Source organism: Gymnoscopelus microlampas, assembly GCF_963454915.1.
Source record: "Gymnoscopelus microlampas genome assembly, chromosome: 9".
NCBI classification, from domain to species: Eukaryota; Metazoa; Chordata; class Actinopteri; order Myctophiformes; family Myctophidae; genus Gymnoscopelus; species Gymnoscopelus microlampas.
In genome coordinates this window covers 11,222,896-11,250,563 of record NC_139946.1, presented here as the reverse complement: position 1 = coordinate 11,250,563, position 27,668 = coordinate 11,222,896, and the positions used below count along the sequence as shown (strand labels likewise).

The 27,668-nt window shown below is 33.4% G+C and overlaps 2 protein-coding genes across 2 annotated transcripts in view; both read right to left on the bottom strand.

Moving 5' to 3' along the window:
• hcn2b (hyperpolarization activated cyclic nucleotide-gated potassium channel 2b) overlaps window positions 1-27,668 on the bottom strand; it is a 354,462-nt gene that overhangs the window by 81,670 nt on the left and 245,124 nt on the right. The gene's annotated exons all lie outside the window — the stretch shown is intronic.
• Window positions 436-9,757, bottom strand: LOC311051833 (E3 ubiquitin-protein ligase RNF126-like). The gene is made up of 9 exons (XM_084066489.1): window positions 9,652-9,757; window positions 8,262-8,320; window positions 7,115-7,175; window positions 5,994-6,232; window positions 3,804-3,872; window positions 3,643-3,712; window positions 3,379-3,472; window positions 2,466-2,581; window positions 436-2,215 (listed from the first exon to the last, which is right to left on the bottom strand). Exons 1-9 carry the CDS (start codon window positions 9,727-9,729, stop codon window positions 2,060-2,062), a joined length of 942 nt encoding a protein of 313 aa, XP_083922615.1. The 5' UTR covers window positions 9,730-9,757; the 3' UTR covers window positions 436-2,059.

Sequence of the window (27,668 nt, the reverse complement as noted above, 5' to 3'; positions counted from 1 at the left end):
TCCCTTGAGCGATAATGTTAGAGCAATAAACACAAGGCACAAAGTGAAGGAAATACACTGCAGGACGCAGATTAACGTAGGAAGCAGATTCATACCTCAATGAATAACAATATGGAGGCCGATACCTTTGTATTTTGTCTTAAATATACAAAGGGATCAGCTCCCAGCCTCCCACGGTAAACTACTCTCAGGTATTTATGATGACATTATTGCATCCCTGTGGTGATTTTTCAGGCTTACAGGAGACAACGTTAAAGCCTCACAAGAATGATTGACAAGTGACAAATGACTAAGTAGGTTAAATCATAAGTGAATAATTACTAAGTGGGTAAATCAGAAGTGAAGAGTTCTACATGGGGAGCTGGGTTGGCAAAGAGGTTACACAGAACGTTGATACAAAGATAAGTGTACCCATGGTTCCAAAAGGACCTTGTAAGCCTGAAAACCTAGTTGCTCTGAAAAGTCACTTGTAAGCCAGCTTTCTGCCTTGTATTGATATTAATTAGCACAGGATGCCAAACCATGCAGCTGATACAGTATGAGCTTAACTGCAACACCAAAAAAAGCATACAACATAGATGATTCATCAGAAAAGATAATAGTAAAGCTCTAACTGACTTAGCCTTGGATCAAGATAGTCATCAGTATGACAGTCTTGTTGTATCAAGGCTATAACTGACTTTACTAACGCACACTTCCACCTAGTGTCTGATATATACTATAGCACCATGCATGCAAGAGTGTGAACTATGAACAGTCACTGGCAGACATCTGCTATACAAAGGGAATACAAAGTGCCAATACTGGTAAATCACAGATTGAGTATTTTACGAAAGTTCTTCATTCACAAGTTAACTTCCAAATCTACAGACTCTGGCCAATTTAAGTTCACAAACAATTCAAACATTCAGTTTCAAACTGCATTTAGCCGTTACATGCCAGATCTGGTCCCACTATCCATTTGTTTGCCGTTGTTTAACTAAAAGTTACAACCCATGAGAACGACAGTATATTGAGTGATACCACCCAAATAGTTTTATTTTAACATCAGTTCATTGTACGAAGGTCTTTCTTTACATAAACTGACTGCAAATTGGCAACTTTTTATTCATTTTTTAGGGGGTTGGGGGACTTTTCATTAATGTAAAAGTTAAAAAGCCAATTGCACTGAAACATTGTGATCCTGTACAATAATAATATGAAAAGCTAGTGGACAAAATATATTGAAAATCCCTTTATAAGTAATTAATTACCATGAGTATCTAATACCTAATCCAAATAGCTCAAGATCACTGCATTTTGTTTCCTCATTCCAAGTGCAAAACAATAAAATGCATACATAATAATATAGACTATTTTAATTCAGGTTGGAGAGCAAAATGCTTCAAATGTCATATCTATCCAAACCCAAGACTGAAATATACACTTAGCCAGTGCACTGTCAGTGATTTTTTATCTGTAATTTAGGTGCTACTTGTAAAAACTTCAGTTAATTTAACTCTGAGAGTAAAATTGTAAAAATGGTACACTTAAGAGTTGAATTAACAGAGAAGTTTGCTGTTTATATACATATAATCTTCACTAGCCAAAGGGTTTCATTTGAAATCATATAACATTGGAGGGGGGAAAAAAACAAAAAAAAACAGCAACTACTACATCACGTCGTCACATCTTCCACCCTTTTGATTCCTTGATTTTCTGTTATTGTGCGAGGTGATTCAGACAATCAGGACCTCCTGAGGTTCCCTTCTCTTCATGTCCACCCAAACAGGAGGACCCATTCAGGATCCCCACCCATCCCGCCAACCAGATTCCTAATGGCTCAAGGAAGCTACAGGAGGGGCAGAAACGCATGGATCTTACATATAATCACTTCACTCCTGAATCTGGCCGTGAGCACTCATGGTGAGGGAACAAGTTGCTTGCAGCTCCCCAACCCTATGCTAGGGAGAGGCTGGAGGCCACCACGCTGATGCGTTGGTGGCCCCGGAGCGATAGACAGCTCATGGGGGTGAGATGCAGGGAATGTTTTTTTTGTTTTGTTTTGCGTTTTTTCTTTTTATGAGTTATCTGCAGAGTTCTCATTGCTGGTGGAGCTTGAAGATGGAGGAGTGGATGAAGAGGAAGAGGTAAAGTTCATTCCCGACAAATCTGGAGGGTTCAATGCTGTGTTCTGTCCACTCAAGCTTTTCCTGCACACTGGACACGTGTCATGCTGTGGGGTGGGGTGGGGGGAACAGAGCAGTTAAAAACATTTTAAAGCTCTGATTTTCTTTAATTCTACCTACTTCTATTACATTTTTTGTTTTGGTAATTAACCACATTAACTCTGGTGTCCCTATTCTGGACATGTCATTATAGGCAAACATAAAAAAGAAAAAGAAATGTGCTACTTTCACCATTTGTCATACAATGAAGTATATAGGGTTTAAGTAGCTTCAGGAACAATAGATAGCCAAGTTTACCTGTTCCAGCCAGGGAACTATGCAGTCATTGTGAAACATGTGATTGCATGGCAGCTGCCTGACATTTTCTCCAACGCTGTAATCTTCTTTACACACTGGACATTCAAGACCTGAGCCTGAAAAGCACAAATTATGTTAAAATGCAAATAGTATTGCATGGAGAAGCTAACAAATCCATCAAACTTTAACAGGACCAGGGTTGGATTAAATGAATAGATTGCACTAGACAGATTATTTTTGTGTGAAAGCAAATGTCTATTAGGGAATACACATCCATTTGAACTTTTGCTAAACCAGTTTTGCTGGTTTAGCAAATGGGCGAGGATGACCTGCAGTGAACCTGAAAGACATTTTTGGGTAGTATTGTACGTATGAGTTAAAAATGTGAAAAGAAAACTTTTCTTTAATTGGAATATAGTTGTACATAATATATATATGTATATTTTCGTCTTAAATGTTTGAGGTTGTCCGAAACAGGTTTTTAAAGGCTGATACCGATTTCAATATTTTGGAGAACAGTAAGGCCAATGGGCTTTTTTTTTGCTGTACCCTGGAAGACATCTGATTTCATTGTCAGTGCACATCAGCATAATTATTATCTATTAAAAAAATAAAAATAAATCTGAAATTTGAAAAGAATGCGTTTTTTTTTTTATCTGGCATCCTTAGCCTGCAATACTTACCGACGGTATAAAATGGTAATATCGCCCCAATATATCGGACAATCTCTAATTTAAAAGGTGGTATTTTTACCCCTCTGTCTGGGCCCGTCGGTGAAAATAGGCCTAGTTTGACCATAACAAGATCCCACCCTGAACAAACCACAATAAATATTCTTTACTTGTCCTATTTGCAATTTGTGAAAGTAAACAATGAATGAACTAACCATAATATTCAAAATGACTGTACTTACCAACATGTTCTTCTGTGATTTGTACTGTAGGGAGGCTTTTTATTTTATCTCTGTCAGCAGGTGGTGGCCCCGTGTTCTCAAACTGGTTTAATAACTAGTGGAGGCAAAACAAATGTTCTGTTCAAAAAAACATGTTATGCCTTTCATGTGGCTGGCCATGAATACTCTTCCACAATTGCTAAAATATGTAAATAAAAATGATTAAAGGCACAAATGTGATAATTCTGTATATGAGCAGGGTATTCATTTTGAATATAAACATACCTGTGTTATAATTGCATCTAATCCGTTAGCACCCCAAGCATAATCCATAGGGTTTGAGTGAAGAACGCCCCTTTTGAAAACATATCTTAACATCAGTACAGAAGCTGACAGAAAATACACAACATTTGTCATATAAATAAAATGCTCTTTCAGCTACTCACCAGGGTCCAACACCAATATTTGGCATTGCAGTAGGTGCAATGATTCCATTCACTAGCTGCTGGATAATTCTATGCAAGAGAAAAATATACAGCAATGATTAAGAAAGATAAATTCAACTTTACTCTGCTGGCAAAAATACTCAAAACAGGAGGGCAACAGAAGGTCAGGGGAGACTAAATTAAACTAGGAATTGGTCTGGTGTAACATTTGTATTTCATTTACTGCAGTTATTGGCAAGTATAGTTACACATACCAGGAATTTGTCTCTGAATTTAACAAATCCTAACTATTAGGAGCAGTGGGTAGTTTTAGAGCAGGGATCCCCAAACTTTTTTGCCCCAAGGAAAAAAGGAAAAAAAAAAACATATTAAAGTTCTGTAGGCTGCATGCATATTGGGTGAAGTGGTTACATTTACCATGCAGCCAACTTTGTGAATGAGACCAACACGAAGGCATGAAAATATGAAAGAACATTGCCTACAAATGAATCAATGATTGCATGAAACACACAACAAAAATAAGCATGTGCATCCTTTTTGACAGCTTTATAAATCTGCACGTTCACCTAATTCTAGTTTTATACATTCAGTCGTTGTGAAACTGGCGTCGGCGTGACCATTACCCACGGTGATGCAGACATAGAAAGGATTATGAATGTCACTTTCCGACCATTGGTCATTGTACCTGTCATATTGTTGCCTAATTCCACCAGACGAGCACCATGCACAGATAGGAAATGGATACAGTAGATCTAGATTGTATTGATGCCACAAGGGAAATCCAGCTGACAATGCAGTGCTGGTTTGGAAGAAATCCATGTCTGACATGCAACACACTGCATGAAAAGAATTCCACTCCATCTATATGATAATAGCCCTCTTTTACCTGACCATCAGACAGTGGCTGTGTATTAATAGGTAGGCCTTCTGTTTTGTTAGGAGAGTGAGTTCGGACTGAAGGCGGTTCTTCTACAGATAAACAATGGTCGTGAATATTATACAAATAAAAAACTGGGGGGTGTTAAATAATAGATTAAATACTTATTAATTATTAACCACCCACAATGTTATTTGCATCATTAAGTTGAAGTAACCGATTACATATTTATTCATTATTAACCGACAATGTATATAACATTTTACTCTCTATACTTGCATAATGGGGTATCTGATTTTTTTTTTCTTTTTTTCTATTTAATAATCAGGACACGCATATAATAATTCGTTTTCTGAAGATATGACAAGCAAAACACTGCCTGATTGTGAGTACTCTCTCTACGTCGTCCTCACCATGAGTGCTCAGGCCAGATTCAGAAGAGCCCTCCATCTCGATGCTGGGCGATGACTTTTTGCCTAAATTTCGATTAATGAACGATTAAAAAAACGTGAAAATAGCCGATCTACAATCTCTATTTTTGTACACCACCATGTACCAGTAAATTGAGATGTACCAGCAAATTGCAGGCATTTTAAGTGAGTGGGAACAGTGTTCAAACTCCACTCAGAAAGGGTCCTTCGGCCCCCCGGTGGGATTCAAACCCAGTTTACTGTGAAGCACCAGCACTAACCAGCACCCACTGCTCCCAATAGTTAGGATAGGTAAATGCAGAGGATGTGCAAATGTACTGTGACAACAAATACCCCAACAAAAACAACTTACCAATGAGCCACGGTGTCACGTGACATTTAAATTGGGGGACACATCATAAAGAATTACTTTACTCCTTACCAGTGGTGGAAAAAGTACTCATATTTTTTACTTAAGTAAAAGTATCAATACTGCAACATCAGAAACACTTGTTACAAGTAAAAGTCCGGTAAGTTTACTTGAGTAAAAGTACAAAAGTATTGGCATTAAAATATACTTAAAAGTAAGTTATTATAATATTTTAGACATACCGGTAAAATGTATAAAAAATATTTTGAAAATAGCAGAGTGAGCTTGTAGATCGGCCATTTTCAAATAGCCAAAGTATGTGTTTTGTAATAATAATCAAAATCTGCAAAGTAACTAAAGTTTTCAAATAATTGTAGTGGAGTAAAAGTACAATATTTTCCTCTGAGATGTAGTGGAGTAGAAGCATAAAGTATAGAAAATTGGACATACTTCAGAAAAAAGTACCTCAAAATTACACTTAAGCACAGTACTTGAGTACATGTACTTAGTTACTTTCCACCACTGCTCCTTACCCCTCTAAAGTGGGCACTCCCTCATGCCTCCCCGGCTGCCGTCTGGAACCATGACGACCCCTCGGCTGCCTGGCGCCGTATCGCTGCCGCGATGCCATCTCCCTTTCCCGCCTATTTTCAGCATCACGGTTGTCCTCTGTCCCCAAGCCGGTGCCGAAGTCGAGGCTGTCATCGAAGACACCGAGGGCAAACTGGCCATAGCCCGACGGGAATGTAAACAAGTGCTGGTGGTCTACATTCTAAGATACAAAAAGATGGAAGACATCCAAAAAAAGATGTAACCGATTGATAGAAAAAAAAAGTAGAACTAAATCATTTTACTCAGTCTACAATGAACAGATGGTTTAAGCCAGTGGTTTTCAACCTTTTTCATGGCATGGACCCCTAAATTGATATACATTTGGCCGCAGACCCCCCATCTGAAAATGTTTTGTGCCAGGGACGGACCCCCAGAAGGGGGTATATATTCAAAGATTTGCACACTTTTTCAAGATTTTTCAAAAATAGCAGATCTACAAGCTCATAGCGCGGCACTCGGTGCCACGCTATGAGCTTGTATATCTGCTATTTTTGAATAGCCAAAGCTAGCTTAAAATGATTGTGATGCTATGTTAACTAATTTTGCTAAGGACCCCCTTGGTACCCCCCCCCAAGGACCACTGGTGGTCCCCGGACCACTGGTTGAAAACCACTGGTTTAAGCTACAGGCAGCGCATGTCAATATCAGGTCAAAAGGTCACTGCCATGGAAGTCTTCTAGAAGAAATGATAACATACAGTATAAGCTGTGTACAGTGTTTACCAAGATAATACAATCATCAATGTCTTTGTCTCACAATTAGAGGGCTTAATAAAGTATAACCATATACATAATATTGCTTATCTGATTAATCTGGGACTGACTAAGCTAAGCTTGTCCACACAAGGGTCAAAACTTTAAGAGAATAATGATTGGAAGTTCAGAGAAAGTAAACAAAAAGAAATATACACTGCTTAGCTGAAATGTGAATGGAAATGTAATGCGGGGAAATACTAAATCACACGTCCTAACACTGTTCAGGAGGACAGATAGATACAGGGAGATATGTGATTGAGATGTCAGTTTAAAACGAGTTTGGAAACCTCAAAAAGCTGCTGGTTCTGGTCCCCACTGGAGATGCTGGACATGGAGCCATTGTCAGCACTAAACAAGAGACAATATGTTAACAGTTAACCAAGTTCTGATACAGTATATATGTCACAGGGAGATTGGCATTCCAGGGAGATTGGAAGTGGAGCGCTTGTTTTTAGGCTCGGGGCGGGGCTGCGATGCGAGAACGGCGACGACGACCACATGGATATACGAGCCTCAGTGGCGCACTTCGATAATCATTGGACTCCCCATCCACTATCATTGGGAGTCTGGGTTTGACTCCCGCTTGGGACATTACTTTTTCAAACAACCGCGGACTACTTTTTTTCGCCGATAAAGTATAGTTTTGGACCATGACGGAGGCGCGCCGACTCAGCAGACCTTGAGGCCGAGGAGAAGCGCCCGAGCGCCTCCAGGTGCGAGTGCCCGCGACGACCGGCCGATGGTCTGCTAGTCGAATCAGCGCCGTCCGAGTTATGTACCGATAGGCACAGAATAGTAAATGATGTTGTGGGGACTGCGTTTGCCCCTCCATGGTTTCCCCCAACTGCCACTCGCTGCACTAACATAGCCCGCCAGCCCGCCCCCGCCTCCTTGTGCTTCGCGCGTGTGTGTGCGCGCATGCATGTTTGCGTGCTCGTGTGCATGCGTGCGTGTGTGGTGTGGGACTCATGTCCGTCTTTTATTGCCCTCTAGCGTTGGTTCTACAGAATTGCCTGGGGGGCGGACGGGCGGTGAAAATAAGCGTTTCTTTTCCATTCTCCCTAGAATGCCAATCTCCCTGTAACATATACACTTTGTTGTACGCGGCGGTGTCACACGGCCAAAATAACCAATGTATAAGCTCACAACGCATTGAGAGCTTGTAGATCTGCCATTTTTGACACACGACACCGCCATACAAGCATATAGACAGGCTATTTCTGAGAATTTCCACCTATAATGACATGCCCAATGTCAGGGTAGATCGTTAAGACTTCATTTAATTTAAAGTCATGTCATTTTGTTACTCTTGACACATTTAATTGACAGAAACTTCACAGTGAAATTCTTAATACATGTAATAATATAGTACAGTGTCAGTAACTGCAAATGGAGAACAAACTTGTTCATGTGACTGGGCCTCAGCAAACATACCTTCGCTCCTCCAGCAGTTCCTCAATGAATCCTGACTCACATCTTGGACAAGTGTAGTCCTGTAAACAAAACACCACCACCCAACACATTAGACTTAAGCTAAAGATTTTATATTGACAACACACTAAGTACAACCTTCTCCATAATTTCCCAAATATTCTTGGCCAATGATGCACAATATCCAAATAACTTGTTGAGGAAGCCAGATCAAGAAAACTCTTTAATTGCACTGCAGTAAACAGTAGGCCTACTAGCCTTGGATCAAGACTATCATAGATGTATTTTATCGAGTCTGACTTTCACTTTCATATAGATACGAAAGTAAAAGTCAGACTATCTATGATAGCCTCAAGACTCAAGGCTAAATCAGTAATAATGTAATGAAGACATATAAGCCGGCTAATTATCTGGCAGACACTGGGTTATTAGCTCCACGGATCATGTTCAACACAGATTTGGCACAACAAAGGGAATGAACTCGTTCTCATGCTATGCAACTACAATGTGGAATGCCCTACCAAAAGGAGTAAAGGAGTGTAAAACCCTACTCACTTTCAAAACTGCCCTAAAGACACACCTTCAGGAGGCTGCCATTCCAAACTGGTGGCGTAACTGGTCAAAGTCTTAACCTATCAATCAATCAATTACTGGCAAAGGGGGGAAAACTATGGCTGATCGTTTTCATTGTGAGGGACATCTTTACTGTTCACACAGAGATCATTCTAGCCTATGACTGGCACGTTAATGCTGGCTGATGAATGGCAAAGCAAGGGAGAAAGAATGCACAGTGGTATTGTTACTGCCTTAGTTACTGCAGGCTCATTCAGGACAGAACCTAGTAGGCATTGGCATTGAACTCTGCCACAGAAATACATGTAGTAAGTAGTCAATTATGATGCCATATGTTTCACAAATTCAACTAAAGCCACCGTACTCAGTTCACAACCCTACAGGTAACTGTAACATCTGTATCTTAAATGATAGTGGATCTTAGATGTCTGTTTAGGGTCATTTGATACTGTAGGCAATAGCATTTTTTTTTATTTGCAGTTTTACATTGTAATCAGCAAAATAATTCAGTGTTTTCAATGGCACCTGTCTTTTTAAACATCTGCGATCATGCTGAAAGCTGAATAAACAAACATAAACATAATCAACACTATGCAACCGCAGGTAACACTGTCTGGCATCAAGATGCATCAGACACAAGGGTCAAGTGCCTGTCTGACCAGACAGGTTCTAAACACTGAGCTAGTTAGCTATAGCTAACTAGGTAGCGTTAGCACCCCAACCACGGTAGAAGAGACTGGATAGACCTGGACCTAGTTAACATAAGCTGGCTAACAGTTCGCTACGACACTAGTATTAATAATATTATACTGCTACTTACGGGGAGACGAGGGCTAATCTCTGCTGAACATCTGTGACAGAAGAACCGGCTGCTGGGCCATGGAGGAGCTTCAGCCATCTTTAGCTAGACAGTGATGAGGGGGGACGGGGGCGGGGCTACCCCACACAATGCACATACCAAGGATACGTCACTGACGTCACGACAAGCGGAAGTGTGTGTGTGTAGGTGTAGCCCAAAGGTGTTACGCGCATTAAAACTCTACACCATATATGGTGTGTAACAAGCCTGTGTTTTCATCAGTGGTGGAGAAAGTACTCAAATGTTTTACTTAAACACTCTGTTACAAGTCAAAGTCCGGAATTCAAAATGTACTTAGTACAAAAGTATTGCGGTATCAAAATGTACCAAAAGTAGAAAGTAGTCATCATTATGCAGAATCTCCCATTTCACAAGTTTTCAACTTGTTCTATCTGCTATTTTCAAATGGCTGAAATGGGCTCAAGTGGGTAATGTATGTTTTGAAATAATAATCCAAATCTACAACTACAAAGTAAAGTTTTCAAATCATTGTAGTGGAGTAAAAGTACATTATTTGCCTCTGAGATGTAGTGGAGTAGAGGTAAAAGTACTGAAAATTGGAAATACTCCAGTAAAGTAAAATACCTCAAAATTGTAGAGAAGTACAGTACTTGAGTAAACATTGTGACAAGACAACCCGGTATCAAGAAGACTCACCTCAAAACCAACTCACCTCAGAGGTAGGAATACTCACCCCGGAAGACTCACCTCAGAGGTAGGAATACTCACCCCCAAGATTTTCGGGGGGTAGGAACACTCACCCCATGACCTGAGAAAACTCACCTCGGAAGACTCACCTCAGAGGTAGGAATACTCACCCCAATGTTTAAAAAAAGGTAGATCTACCGGCTTGTGAGCTTTCCATTTTCACAGAATGCTTTCATAATGTGAGCTTTCCATTTCCACAGAATGCTTTCATAATGATGTTTAATCCATATCTGGATTAATCCATATCTGGATTAAATTCTTTCTTTGAAGGTATAGAATTAATAAAGTGCTTTAAATAGTGCTTTAAATACAAGGTAGATTTCATCAGAAAAGGTAAAAAGGTAGATCTACCGGCTTGTGAGCTTTCCATTTTCACAGAATGCTTTCATAATGTGAGCTTTCCATTTTCACAGAATGAATGAAAGGTAGATTTCATCAGAAAAGTGAACAAGGAATGCAAATAGCAAATAGCATGGTCATTTGCTATGTGTCTCCAGCTCCACACCTTGCCCCATCCACCTATTAGATATCAAACAATGAATCATTAAGTGGAATGGGATATTAGTGTTAAGTGGTCAACCCCCCTCCTCCCCTTCACTCCTGTGCCCCCATCAAACAAACAAACAAAGGTAGGAACCCAGAGAAATGAACATTCCAATGTCAATGTATGTTGTTAAATTACATTTAGCTAATTAAAGTGCTTTAAATACAAGGTAGATTTCATCAGAAAAGTGAACATTCCAATGTGTATAATGCAAACAAATACTTACTTAACAAAGAAAAATGAAGAAAAACTCCAGTGAAGGTAAAACACAGGTATAATGTTTTGTTTTCTGTGTGAACACATTTGTGAGAAAAGCTTTTGGTAAGCATTATTGAACTTTAGTTACTTTAGTTACTATTAGATATACATTTCACTATTGTAAGCATTATTGAACTTTAGTTACTATTAGATATACATTTCACTATAGTAAGCATTATTGAACTTTAGTTACTATTAGATATACATTTCACTATTGTAAAACATGCATTAAACACTTTTCCCTATTTTTACCTAGGATATTTAGTTACCTACTACTTTGCTGGTATAAATGTAAATATTACTTTTGGTACATTTTGATGCCTTACTCTTTGTGTGTGTGTGTGTGTGTGTGTGTGTGTGTGTGTGTGTGTGTGTGTGTGTGTGTGTGTGTGTGTGTGTGTGTGTGTGTGTGTGTGTGTGTGTGTGTGTGTGTTTTAAACACAAATATATCATTGAACAACATAATTTGGTAATTCTATACCTTCAAAGACAGAATTTAATCCAGTATGGATTAAACGTGTCTCATTATGAAAGCATTCTGTGAAAAAGGAAAGCTCACAAGCCGGTAGATGTGCCTTTTTTAAACATACAGACTTGGTGTAGAGGGGAAAGGTTAAACCCACCCACAAAACAAAAACTCACTGTACATTACACCATTGACTTTTTCTGGGTGAGTTTTCCTACCCCCGGGGTGAGTGTTCCTACCCCCGGGGTGAGTGTTCCGAGGTGAGTTTTCTCAGGTCCTGAGGTGAGTTTACCCACCCCCCGGGGTGACTGTTCCTACCCCCGAGGTGAGTATTCCTTTTTCAGTTGAGGTGAGTTTGTCTTGAGGTGAGTCTTCTTGTATTCGACAACCCTAGGGCTGTCAGGGTAGCTCACGCGGTTGTCATGGTTACTAACATGGCGTCTGTGTTTCAGAGGATGATTGGAGGGCGGAGTTTGCCATCAGTGGAGATCTGGCCCACCTGGATCTCCCTCTATTTAAAAGGCTGGGCAGAGTAATATCACACACATATGATGCAGCTTGTTGGGAGCATTCCTGTCTTTTTGCTTTGAAGAGGGCAGGCAACAGGAACCGTCGCCCTCGACAGTCAGTAATTACTTGTTGTTGTTTGTTAGCAGCGTCCGTATGTTTCTAATAAACAAACCTCCGCTCCGTTTATGTATTCAGAATCAGATCTAATAACAACTGACGATTGATCATGGCAGAAGAATCACTGCAGTCACGCTGGCCGCTCTTCAGAAAGAGTCAGTCGCACTAGCCGTGCTTCAAAAATGATTGCGCAGCAACGTGGCTTTTTACGGTTAGGCGAACTGATGGTGCGTTCAATGAAATCGTAAATCCCAGTTACTTCAATATATACATGTAAAAATGTAATAAAACAATCTAAAAACATTGTTTGTGTCTAATGTTCTCGTCTATAATTATTACCGAAATGTTTTACTGCACAAATTATTAATAATAAAATATTGAAATATTACAGAATCCAGTACAGTTCAATGTAATTTTTTGGAAAATCATAAAAAAAATCTAAAAACATAGTTATCACCCAGCAACTAAATGTTATTGTGCCCATGTGTGTCCTTTACAATATGTGAATATTACCAATATATTTTACTGTACCAATTATTAATAATAAAATATTGAAATATTACAGAATCCCATCAAATTCAATGTAATTTTTGGAAAATCATAGAAAATTCTAAAAACAGAGTTATCAACCAGCAACTAAATATTATTGTGCCCAAGTGTCTCCTTTACAATATGTAATTGTTACCAATATGTTTTACTGCACCGATTATTAATAATAAAATATTTAAATATTAGAGAATCCCATCTATTTCAATGTACATTTTAGGAAAATCATTCAGAAAAACATAGTTATCACACAACGACTACATGTTAATGTGCCCCATGGTCTCCTGCATACCATGGATGATTATAAATATGTTTTACTGTAGCAATTATTACTAATAAAATATTGAAATATTACAGAATCCCATCCATTTCAATGTAATTTTTAAAAAAATCATTAAAAAAAATCAAGAAACATAGTTATCACCCACCAACTATATATTAATGTGCCCCATGGTCTCCTGTACACCTGTGATGATTGTCAATATGTTTTACAGCAGCAATTATTAATAATAAATTATTGAGATATTAGAATCCCATCCATTTCAATGTAATTTTTCAAAAAATCATAAAAACTTCAAAGAACATAGATATCACCCAACAACTATATATTAATGTGCCCCATGGTCTCCTGTACACCTCTGATGATTACCAATATGTTTTAGAGTAGCAATTATTAATAATAAAATATTGAAATATTACAGAATCCCATCCTTTTCAATGTAATTTTCCAAAAAATAATAAAAACTTCAAAGAACATAGTTATCACCCAACAACTATATATTAATGTGCCCCTAGGTCTCTTGTACACCTGTGATGATTATCAATATGTTTTACAGCAGCAATTATGAATAATAAATTATTGAGATATTACAGAATCCCATCCATTTCAATGTAATCTTTAGAAAAAGCGAAAAAAATCCCAAAAACATAGTTATCGCCCAACAACTATGTATTAATGTGCCCCTAGGTCTCTTGTACACCTGTGATGATTATCAATATGTTTTACAGCAGCAACTATTAATAATAAATTATTGAGATATTACAGAATCCCATCCATTTCAATGTAATCTTTAGAAAAATCATAAAAAATCCAAAAAACAGAGTTATCGCCCAACAACTATATATTAATGTTCCCCATGGTCCCTCGTACACCTGTGATGATTATCAATATGTTTTACAGCAGCAATTATTAATAATAAATTATTGAAATATTACAGAATCCCATCCGTTTCAATGTAATCTTTAGAAAAATCATAACAAATCCAAAAAACATAGTTATCAACCAACAACTATATATTAATGTGCCCCTAGGTCTCTTGTGCACCTGTGATGATTACCAATATGTTTTACAGCAGCAATTATTAATAATAAATTATTGAAATATTATAGAATCCCATGCATTTCAATGTAATCTTTAAAAAAATCATAAAAAATCCAAAAAACATAGTTATCACCCAACAACTATATGTTAATGTGCCCCATGGTCTCTTGTACACCTGTGATGATTACCAATATGTTTTACAGCAGCAATTATTAATAATAAATTATTGAAATATTATAGAATCCCATGCATTTCAATGTAATCTTTAAAAAAATCATAAAAAATCCAAAAAACATAGTTATCACCCAACAACTATATATTAATGTGCCCCATGGTCTCTTGTACACCTGTGATGATTATCAATATGTTTTACAGCAGCAATTATTAATAATGAATTATTGAAATATTACAGGATCCCATCCATTTCAATGTAATTTTTAGAAAAATCATAAGAAATCCAAAAAACATAGTTATCGCCCAACAACTATATATTAATGTTCCCCATGGTCTCTCGTACACCTGTGATGATTATCAATATGTTTTACAGCAGCAATTATTAATAATAAATTATTGAAATATTACAGAATCCCATCCATTTCAATGTAATTTTTTGAAAAATCGAAAAAAATCCCCAAAACATAGTTATCACCCAACAACTATATATTAATGTTCCCCATGGTCTCTCGTACACCTGTGATGATTATCAATATGTTTTACAGCAGCAATTATTAATAATAAATTATTGAGATATTACAGAATCCCATCCATTTCAATGTAATCTTTAGAAAAAGCGAAAAAAAATCCCTAAAACATAGTTATCGCCCAACAACTATATATTAATGTGCCCCTAGGTCTCTTGTACACCTTTGATGATTATCAATATGTTTTACAGCAGCAATTATTAATAATAAATTATTGAGATATTACAGAATCCCATCCATTTCAATGTAATCTTTAGAAAAATCATAAAAAATCCAAAAAACTGAGTTATCGCCCAACAACTATATATTAATGTTCCCCATGGTCCCTTGTACACCTGTGATGATTATCAATATGTTTTACAGCAGCAATTATTAATAATAAATTATTGAAATATTACAGAATCCCATCCGTTTCAATGTAATCTTTAGAAAAATCATAACAAATCCAAAAAACATAGTTATCAACCAAAACTATATATTAATGTGCCCCTAGGTCTCTTGTGCACCTGTGATGATTACCAATATGTTTTACAGCAGCAATTATTAATAATAAATTATTGAAATATTATAGAATCCCATGCATTTCAATGTAATCTTTAAAAAAATCATAAAAAAATCCAAAAAACATAGTTATCACCCAACAACTATATGTTAATGTGCCCCATGGTCTCTTGTACACCTGTGATGATTACCAATATGTTTTACAGCAGCAATTATTAATAATAAATTATTGAAATATTATAGAATCCCATGCATTTCAATGTAATCTTTAAAAAAATCATAAAAAATCCAAAAAACATAGTTATCACCCAACAACTATATATTAATGTGCCCCATGGTCTCTTGTACACCTGTGATGATTACCAATATGTTTTACAGCATTAATTATTAATAATAAATTATTGAAATATTATAGAATCCCATCTTATTCAATGTAATCTTTAAAAAAATCATAAAAAATCCCCAAAACATAGTTATCGCCCAACAACTATACATTAATGTGCCCCATGGTCTCTTGTACACCTGTGATGATTACCAATATGTTTTACAGCAGCAATTATTAATAATAAATTATTGAAATATTATAGAATCCCATGCATTTCAATGTAATCTTTAAAAAAATCATAAAAAATCCAAAAAACATAGTTATCACCCAACAACTATATATTAATGTGCCCCATGGTCTCTTGTACACCTGTGATGATTATCAATATGTTTTACAGCAGCAATTATTAATAATAAATTATTGAAATATTATAGAATCCCATGCATTTCAATGTAATCTTTAAAAAAATCATAAAAAATCCAAAAAACATAGTTATCACCCAACAACTATATATTAATGTGCCCCATGGTCTCTTGTACACCTGTGATGATTACCAATATGTTTTACAGCATTAATTATTAATAATAAATTATTGAAATATTATAGAATCCCATCTTATTCAATGTAATCTTTAAAAAAATCATAAAAAATCCCCAAAACATAGTTATCGCCCAACAACTATATATTAATGTGCCCCATGGTCTCTTGTACACCTGTGATGATTACCAATATGTTTTACAGCAGCAATTATTAATAATAAATTATTGAAATATTATAGAATCCCATGCATTTCAATGTAATCTTTAAAAAAATCATAAAAAATCCAAAAAACATAGTTATCACCCAACAACTATATATTAATGTGCCCCATGGTCTCTTGTACACCTGTGATGATTATCAATATGTTTTACAGCAGCAATTATGAATAATAAATTATTGAGATATTACAGAATCCCATCCATTTCAATGTAATCTTTAGAAAAAGCGAAAAAAATCCCAAAAACATAGTTATCGCCCAACAACTATGTATTAATGTGCCCCTAGGTCTCTTGTACACCTGTGATGATTATCAATATGTTTTACAGCAGCAACTATTAATAATAAATTATTGAGATATTACAGAATCCCATCCATTTCAATGTAATCTTTAGAAAAATCATAAAAAATCCAAAAAACAGAGTTATCGCCCAACAACTATATATTAATGTTCCCCATGGTCCCTCGTACACCTGTGATGATTATCAATATGTTTTACAGCAGCAATTATTAATAATAAATTATTGAAATATTACAGAATCCCATCCGTTTCAATGTAATCTTTAGAAAAATCATAACAAATCCAAAAAACATAGTTATCAACCAACAACTATATATTAATGTGCCCCTAGGTCTCTTGTGCACCTGTGATGATTACCAATATGTTTTACAGCAGCAATTATTAATAATAAATTATTGAAATATTATAGAATCCCATGCATTTCAATGTAATCTTTAAAAAAATCATAAAAAATCCAAAAAACATAGTTATCACCCAACAACTATATGTTAATGTGCCCCATGGTCTCTTGTACACCTGTGATGATTACCAATATGTTTTACAGCAGCAATTATTAATAATAAATTATTGAAATATTATAGAATCCCATGCATTTCAATGTAATCTTAAAAAAAATCATAAAAAATCCAAAAAACATAGTTATCACCCAACAACTATATATTAATGTGCCCCATGGTCTCTTGTACACCTGTGATGATTATCAATATGTTTTACAGCAGCAATTATTAATAATGAATTATTGAAATATTACAGGATCCCATCCATTTCAATGTAATTTTTAGAAAAATCATAAGAAATCCAAAAAACATAGTTATCGCCCAACAACTATATATTAATGTTCCCCATGGTCTCTCGTACACCTGTGATGATTATCAATATGTTTTACAGCAGCAATTATTAATAATAAATTATTGAAATATTACAGAATCCCATCCATTTCAATGTAATTTTTTGAAAAATCGAAAAAAATACCCAAAACATAGTTATCACCCAACAACTATATATTAATGTTCCCCATGGTCTCTCGTACACCTGTGATGATTATCAATATGTTTTACAGCAGCAATTATTAATAATAAATTATTGAGATATTACAGAATCCCATCCATTTCAATGTAATCTTTAGAAAAAGCGAAAAAAAATCCCTAAAACATAGTTATCGCCCAACAACTATATATTAATGTGCCCCTAGGTCTCTTGTACACCTTTGATGATTATCAATATGTTTTACAGCAGCAATTATTAATAATAAATTATTGAGATATTACAGAATCCCATCCATTTCAATGTAATCTTTAGAAAAATCATAAAAAATCCAAAAAACTGAGTTATCGCCCAACAACTATATATTAATGTTCCCCATGGTCCCTTGTACACCTGTGATGATTATCAATATGTTTTACAGCAGCAATTATTAATAATAAATTATTGAAATATTACAGAATCCCATCCGTTTCAATGTAATCTTTAGAAAAATCATAACAAATCCAAAAAACATAGTTATCAACCAAAACTATATATTAATGTGCCCCTAGGTCTCTTGTGCACCTGTGATGATTACCAATATGTTTTACAGCAGCAATTATTAATAATAAATTATTGAAATATTATAGAATCCCATGCATTTCAATGTAATCTTTAAAAAAATCATAAAAAAATCCAAAAAACATAGTTATCACCCAACAACTATATGTTAATGTGCCCCATGGTCTCTTGTACACCTGTGATGATTACCAATATGTTTTACAGCAGCAATTATTAATAATAAATTATTGAAATATTATAGAATCCCATGCATTTCAATGTAATCTTTAAAAAAATCATAAAAAATCCAAAAAACATAGTTATCACCCAACAACTATATATTAATGTGCCCCATGGTCTCTTGTACACCTGTGATGATTACCAATATGTTTTACAGCATTAATTATTAATAATAAATTATTGAAATATTATAGAATCCCATCTTATTCAATGTAATCTTTAAAAAAATCATAAAAAATCCCCAAAACATAGTTATCGCCCAACAACTATATATTAATGTGCCCCATGGTCTCTTGTACACCTGTGATGATTACCAATATGTTTTACAGCAGCAATTATTAATAATAAATTATTGAAATATTATAGAATCCCATGCATTTCAATGTAATCTTTAAAAAAATCATAAAAAATCCAAAAAACATAGTTATCACCCAACAACTATATATTAATGTGCCCCATGGTCTCTTGTACACCTGTGATGATTATCAATATGTTTTACAGCAGCAATTATTAATAATAAATTATTGAAATATTATAGAATCCCATGCATTTCAATGTAATCTTTAAAAAAATCATAAAAAATCCAAAAAACATAGTTATCACCCAACAACTATATATTAATGTGCCCCATGGTCTCTTGTACACCTGTGATGATTACCAATATGTTTTACAGCATTAATTATTAATAATAAATTATTGAAATATTATAGAATCCCATCTTATTCAATGTAATCTTTAAAAAAATCATAAAAAATCCCCAAAACATAGTTATCGCCCAACAACTATATATTAATGTGCCCCATGGTCTCTTGTACACCTGTGATGATTACCAATATGTTTTACAGCAGCAATTATTAATAATAAATTATTGAAATATTATAGAATCCCATGCATTTCAATGTAATCTTTAAAAAAATCATAAAAAATCCAAAAAACATAGTTATCACCCAACAACTATATATTAATGTGCCCCATGGTCTCTTGTACACCTGTGATGATTATCAATATGTTTTACAGCAGCAATTATGAATAATAAATTATTGAGATATTACAGAATCCCATCCATTTCAATGTAATCTTTAGAAAAAGCGAAAAAAATCCCAAAAACATAGTTATCGCCCAACAACTATGTATTAATGTGCCCCTAGGTCTCTTGTACACCTGTGATGATTATCAATATGTTTTACAGCAGCAACTATTAATAATAAATTATTGAGATATTACAGAATCCCATCCATTTCAATGTAATCTTTAGAAAAATCATAAAAAATCCAAAAAACAGAGTTATCGCCCAACAACTATATATTAATGTTCCCCATGGTCCCTCGTACACCTGTGATGATTATCAATATGTTTTACAGCAGCAATTATTAATAATAAATTATTGAAATATTACAGAATCCCATCCGTTTCAATGTAATCTTTAGAAAAATCATAACAAATCCAAAAAACATAGTTATCAACCAACAACTATATATTAATGTGCCCCTAGGTCTCTTGTGCACCTGTGATGATTACCAATATGTTTTACAGCAGCAATTATTAATAATAAATTATTGAAATATTATAGAATCCCATGCATTTCAATGTAATCTTTAAAAAAATCATAAAAAATCCAAAAAACATAGTTATCACCCAACAACTATATGTTAATGTGCCCCATGGTCTCTTGTACACCTGTGATGATTACCAATATGTTTTACAGCAGCAATTATTAATAATAAATTATTGAAATATTATAGAATCCCATGCATTTCAATGTAATCTTTAAAAAAATCATAAAAAATCCAAAAAACATAGTTATCACCCAACAACTATATATTAATGTGCCCCATGGTCTCTTGTACACCTGTGATGATTATCAATATGTTTTACAGCAGCAATTATTAATAATGAATTATTGAAATATTACAGGATCCCATCCATTTCAATGTAATTTTTAGAAAAATCATAAGAAATCCAAAAAACATAGTTATCGCCCAACAACTATATATTAATGTTCCCCATGGTCTCTCGTACACCTGTGATGATTATCAATATGTTTTACAGCAGCAATTATTAATAATAAATTATTGAAATATTACAGAATCCCATCCATTTCAATGTAATTTTTTGAAAAATCGAAAAAAATCCCCAAAACATAGTTATCACCCAACAACTATATATTAATGTTCCCCATGGTCTCTCGTACACCTGTGATGATTATCAATATGTTTTACAGCAGCAATTATTAATAATAAATTATTGAGATATTACAGAATCCCATCCATTTCAATGTAATCTTTAGAAAAAGCGAAAAAAAATCCCTAAAACATAGTTATCGCCCAACAACTATATATTAATGTGCCCCTAGGTCTCTTGTACACCTTTGATGATTATCAATATGTTTTACAGCAGCAATTATTAATAATAAATTATTGAGATATTACAGAATCCCATCCATTTCAATGTAATCTTTAGAAAAATCATAAAAAATCCAAAAAACTGAGTTATCGCCCAACAACTATATATTAATGTTCCCCATGGTCCCTTGTACACCTGTGATGATTATCAATATGTTTTACAGCAGCAATTATTAATAATAAATTATTGAAATATTACAGAATCCCATCCGTTTCAATGTAATCTTTAGAAAAATCATAACAAATCCAAAAAACATAGTTATCAACCAAAACTATATATTAATGTGCCCCTAGGTCTCTTGTGCACCTGTGATGATTACCAATATGTTTTACAGCAGCAATTATTAATAATAAATTATTGAAATATTATAGAATCCCATGCATTTCAATGTAATCTTTAAAAAAATCATAAAAAAATCCAAAAAACATAGTTATCACCCAACAACTATATGTTAATGTGCCCCATGGTCTCTTGTACACCTGTGATGATTACCAATATGTTTTACAGCAGCAATTATTAATAATAAATTATTGAAATATTATAGAATCCCATGCATTTCAATGTAATCTTTAAAAAAATCATAAAAAATCCAAAAAACATAGTTATCACCCAACAACTATATATTAATGTGCCCCATGGTCTCTTGTACACCTGTGATGATTACCAATATGTTTTACAGCATTAATTATTAATAATAAATTATTGAAATATTATAGAATCCCATCTTATTCAATGTAATCTTTAAAAAAATCATAAAAAATCCCCAAAACATAGTTATCGCCCAACAACTATATATTAATGTGCCCCATGGTCTCTTGTACACCTGTGATGATTACCAATATGTTTTACAGCAGCAATTATTAATAATAAATTATTGAAATATTATAGAATCCCATGCATTTCAATGTAATCTTTAAAAAAATCATAAAAAATCCAAAAAACATAGTTATCACCCAACAACTATATATTAATGTGCCCCATGGTCTCTTGTACACCTGTGATGATTATCAATATGTTTTACAGCAGCAATTATTAATAATAAATTATTGAAATATTATAGAATCCCATGCATTTCAATGTAATCTTTAAAAAAATCATAAAAAATCCAAAAAACATAGTTATCACCCAACAACTATATATTAATGTGCCCCATGGTCTCTTGTACACCTGTGATGATTACCAATATGTTTTACAGCATTAATTATTAATAATAAATTATTGAAATATTATAGAATCCCATCTTATTCAATGTAATCTTTAAAAAAATCATAAAAAATCCCCAAAACATAGTTATCGCCCAACAACTATATATTAATGTGCCCCATGGTCTCTTGTACACCTGTGATGATTACCAATATGTTTTACAGCAGCAATTATTAATAATAAATTATTGAAATATTATAGAATCCCATGCATTTCAATGTAATCTTTAAAAAAATCATAAAAAATCCAAAAAACATAGTTATCACCCAACAACTATATATTAATGTGCCCCATGGTCTCTTGTACACCTGTGATGATTATCAATATGTTTTACAGCAGCAATTATGAATAATAAATTATTGAGATATTACAGAATCCCATCCATTTCAATGTAATCTTTAGAAAAAGCGAAAAAAATCCCAAAAACATAGTTATCGCCCAACAACTATGTATTAATGTGCCCCTAGGTCTCTTGTACACCTGTGATGATTATCAATATGTTTTACAGCAGCAACTATTAATAATAAATTATTGAGATATTACAGAATCCCATCCATTTCAATGTAATCTTTAGAAAAATCATAAAAAATCCAAAAAACAGAGTTATCGCCCAACAACTATATATTAATGTTCCCCATGGTCCCTCGTACACCTGTGATGATTATCAATATGTTTTACAGCAGCAATTATTAATAATAAATTATTGAAATATTACAGAATCCCATCCGTTTCAATGTAATCTTTAGAAAAATCATAACAAATCCAAAAAACATAGTTATCAACCAACAACTATATATTAATGTGCCCCTAGGTCTCTTGTGCACCTGTGATGATTACCAATATGTTTTACAGCAGCAATTATTAATAATAAATTATTGAAATATTATAGAATCCCATGCATTTCAATGTAATCTTTAAAAAAATCATAAAAAATCCAAAAAACATAGTTATCACCCAACAACTATATGTTAATGTGCCCCATGGTCTCTTGTACACCTGTGATGATTACCAATATGTTTTACAGCAGCAATTATTAATAATAAATTATTGAAATATTATAGAATCCCATGCATTTCAATGTAATCTTTAAAAAAATCATAAAAAATCCAAAAAACATAGTTATCACCCAACAACTATATATTAATGTGCCCCATGGTCTCTTGTACACCTGTGATGATTATCAATATGTTTTACTGCAGCAATTATTAATAATGAATTATTGAAATATTACAGGATCCCATCCATTTCAATGTAATTTTTAGAAAAATCATAAGAAATCCAAAAAACATAGTTATCGCCCAACAACTATATATTAATGTTCCCCATGGTCTCTCGTACACCTGTGATGATTATCAATATGTTTTACAGCAGCAATTATTAATAATAAATTATTGAAATATTACAGAATCCCATCCATTTCAATGTAATTTTTTGAAAAATCGAAAAAAATCCCCAAAACATAGTTATCACCCAACAACTATATATTAATGTTCCCCATGGTCTCTCGTACACCTGTGATGATTATCAATATGTTTTACAGCAGCAATTATTAATAATAAATTATTGAGATATTACAGAATCCCATCCATTTCAATGTAATCTTTAGAAAAAGCGAAAAAAAATCCCTAAAACATAGTTATCGCCCAACAACTATATATTAATGTGCCCCTAGGTCTCTTGTACACCTTTGATGATTATCAATATGTTTTACAGCAGCAATTATTAATAATAAATTATTGAGATATTACAGAATCCCATCCATTTCAATGTAATCTTTAGAAAAATCATAAAAAATCCAAAAAACTGAGTTATCGCCCAACAACTATATATTAATGTTCCCCATGGTCCCTTGTACACCTGTGATGATTATCAATATGTTTTACAGCAGCAATTATTAATAATAAATTATTGAAATATTACAGAATCCCATCCGTTTCAATGTAATCTTTAGAAAAATCATAACAAATCCAAAAAACATAGTTATCAACCAAAACTATATATTAATGTGCCCCTAGGTCTCTTGTGCACCTGTGATGATTACCAATATGTTTTACAGCAGCAATTATTAATAATAAATTATTGAAATATTATAGAATCCCATGCATTTCAATGTAATCTTTAAAAAAATCATAAAAAAATCCAAAAAACATAGTTATCACCCAACAACTATATGTTAATGTGCCCCATGGTCTCTTGTACACCTGTGATGATTACCAATATGTTTTACAGCAGCAATTATTAATAATAAATTATTGAAATATTATAGAATCCCATGCATTTCAATGTAATCTTTAAAAAAATCATAAAAAATCCAAAAAACATAGTTATCACCCAACAACTATATATTAATGTGCCCCATGGTCTCTTGTACACCTGTGATGATTACCAATATGTTTTACAGCATTAATTATTAATAATAAATTATTGAAATATTATAGAATCCCATCTTATTCAATGTAATCTTTAAAAAAATCATAAAAAATCCCCAAAACATAGTTATCGCCCAACAACTATATATTAATGTGCCCCATGGTCTCTTGTACACCTGTGATGATTACCAATATGTTTTACAGCAGCAATTATTAATAATAAATTATTGAAATATTATAGAATCCCATGCATTTCAATGTAATCTTTAAAAAAATCATAAAAAATCCAAAAAACATAGTTATCACCCAACAACTATATATTAATGTGCCCCATGGTCTCTTGTACACCTGTGATGATTATCAATATGTTTTACAGCAGCAATTATTAATAATAAATTATTGAAATATTATAGAATCCCATGCATTTCAATGTAATCTTTAAAAAAATCATAAAAAATCCAAAAAACATAGTTATCACCCAACAACTATATATTAATGTGCCCCATGGTCTCTTGTACACCTGTGATGATTACCAATATGTTTTACAGCATTAATTATTAATAATAAATTATTGAAATATTATAGAATCCCATCTTATTCAATGTAATCTTTAAAAAAATCATAAAAAATCCCCAAAACATAGTTATCGCCCAACAACTATATATTAATGTGCCCCATGGTCTCTTGTACACCTGTGATGATTACCAATATGTTTTACAGCAGCAATTATTAATAATAAATTATTGAAATATTATAGAATCCCATGCATTTCAATGTAATCTTTAAAAAAATCATAAAAAATCCAAAAAACATAGTTATCACCCAACAACTATATATTAATGTGCCCCATGGTCTCTTGTACACCTGTGATGATTATCAATATGTTTTACAGCAGCAATTATTAATAATGAATTATTGAAATATTACAGGATCCCATCCTTTTCAATGTAATTTTTAGAAAAATCATAAGAAATCCAAAAAACATAGTTATCGCCCAACAACTATATATTAATGTTCCCCATGGTCTCTCGTACACCTGTGATGATTATCAATATGTTTTACAGCAGCAATTATTAATAATAAATTATTGAAATATTACAGAATCCCATCCATTTCAATGTAATTTTTAGAAAAATCGAAAAAAATCCCCAAAACATAGTTATCACCCAACAACTATATATTAATGTTCCCCATGGTCTCTCGTACACCTGTGATGATTATCAATATGTTTTACAGCAGCAATTATTAATAATAAATTATTGAGATATTACAGAATCCCATCCATTTCAATGTAATCTTTAGAAAAAGCGAAAAAAAATCCCTAAAACATAGTTATCGCCCAACAACTATATATTAATGTGCCCCTAGGTCTCTTGTACACCTTTGATGATTATCAATATGTTTTACAGCAGCAATTATTAATAATAAATTATTGAGATATTACAGAATCCCATCCATTTCAATGTAATCTTTAGAAAAATCATAAAAAATCCAAAAAACTGAGTTATCGCCCAACAACTATATATTAATGTTCCCCATGGTCCCTTGTACACCTGTGATGATTATCAATATGTTTTACAGCAGCAATTATTAATAATAAATTATTGAAATATTACAGAATCCCATCCGTTTCAATGTAATCTTTAGAAAAATCATAACAAATCCAAAAAACATAGTTATCAACCAACAACTATATATTAATGTGCCCCTAGGTCTCTTGTGCACCTGTGATGATTACCAATATGTTTTACAGCAGCAATTATTAATAATAAATTATTGAAATATTATAGAATCCCATGCATTTCAATGTAATCTTTAAAAAAATCATAAAAAATCCAAAAAACATAGTTATCACCCAACAACTATATGTTAATGTGCCCCATGGTCTCTTGTACACCTGTGATGATTACCAATATGTTTTACAGCAGCAATTATTAATAATAAATTATTGAAATATTATAGAATCCCATGCATTTCAATGTAATCTTTAAAAAAATCATAAAAAATCCAAAAAACATAGTTATCACCCAACAACTATATATTAATGTGCCCCATGGTCTCTTGTACACCTGTGATGATTACCAATATGTTTTACAGCATTAATTATTAATAATAAATTATTGAAATATTATAGAATCCCATCTTATTCAATGTAATCTTTAAAAAAATCATAAAAAATCCCCAAAACATAGTTATCGCCCAACAACTATATATTAATGTGCCCCATGGTCTCTTGTACACCTGTGATGATTACCAATATGTTTTACAGCAGCAATTATTAATAATAAATTATTGAAATATTATAGAATCCCATGCATTTCAATGTAATCTTTAAAAAAATCATAAAAAATCCCCAAAACATAGTTATCGCCCAACAACTATATATTAATGTTCCCCATGGTCTCTCGTACACCTGTGATGATTATCAATATGTTTTACAGCAGCAATTATTAATAATAAATTATTGAGATATTACAGAATCCCATCCATTTCAATGTAATCTTTAGAAAAAGCGAAAAAAAATCCCTAAAACATAGTTATCGCCCAACAACTATATATTAATGTGCCCCTAGGTCTCTTGTACACCTTTGATGATTATCAATATGTTTTACAGCAGCAATTATTAATAATAAATTATTGAGATATTACAGAATCCCATCCATTTCAATGTAATCTTTAGAAAAATCATAAAAAATCCAAAAAACTGAGTTATCGCCCAACAACTATATATTAATGTTCCCCATGGTCCCTTGTACACCTGTGATGATTATCAATATGTTTTACAGCAGCAATTATTAATAATAAATTATTGAAATATTACAGAATCCCATCCGTTTCAATGTAATCTTTAGAAAAATCATAACAAATCCAAAAAACATAGTTATCAACCAAAACTATATATTAATGTGCCCCTAGGTCTCTTGTGCACCTGTGATGATTACCAATATGTTTTACAGCAGCAATTATTAATAATAAATTATTGAAATATTATAGAATCCCATGCATTTCAATGTAATCTTTAAAAAAATCATAAAAAAATCCAAAAAACATAGTTATCACCCAACAACTATATGTTAATGTGCCCCATGGTCTCTTGTACACCTGTGATGATTACCAATATGTTTTACAGCAGCAATTATTAATAATAAATTATTGAAATATTATAGAATCCCATGCATTTCAAT

Coding starts and splice junctions, on each gene's coding strand:
- LOC311051833 (XM_084066489.1), bottom strand. CDS start 9,729: ATGGCTGAAGCTCCTCCATGGCCCAGCAGCCGGTTCTTCTGTCACAGA. Junction 3,473..3,642: donor TAGATGCAATTATAACACAG/GTATGTTTATAT, acceptor TGCCTCCACTAG/TTATTAAACCAGTTTGAGAA. Junction 2,582..3,378: donor AATCACAGAAGAACATGTTG/GTAAGTACAGTC, acceptor TGTGCTTTTCAG/GCTCAGGTCTTGAATGTCCA.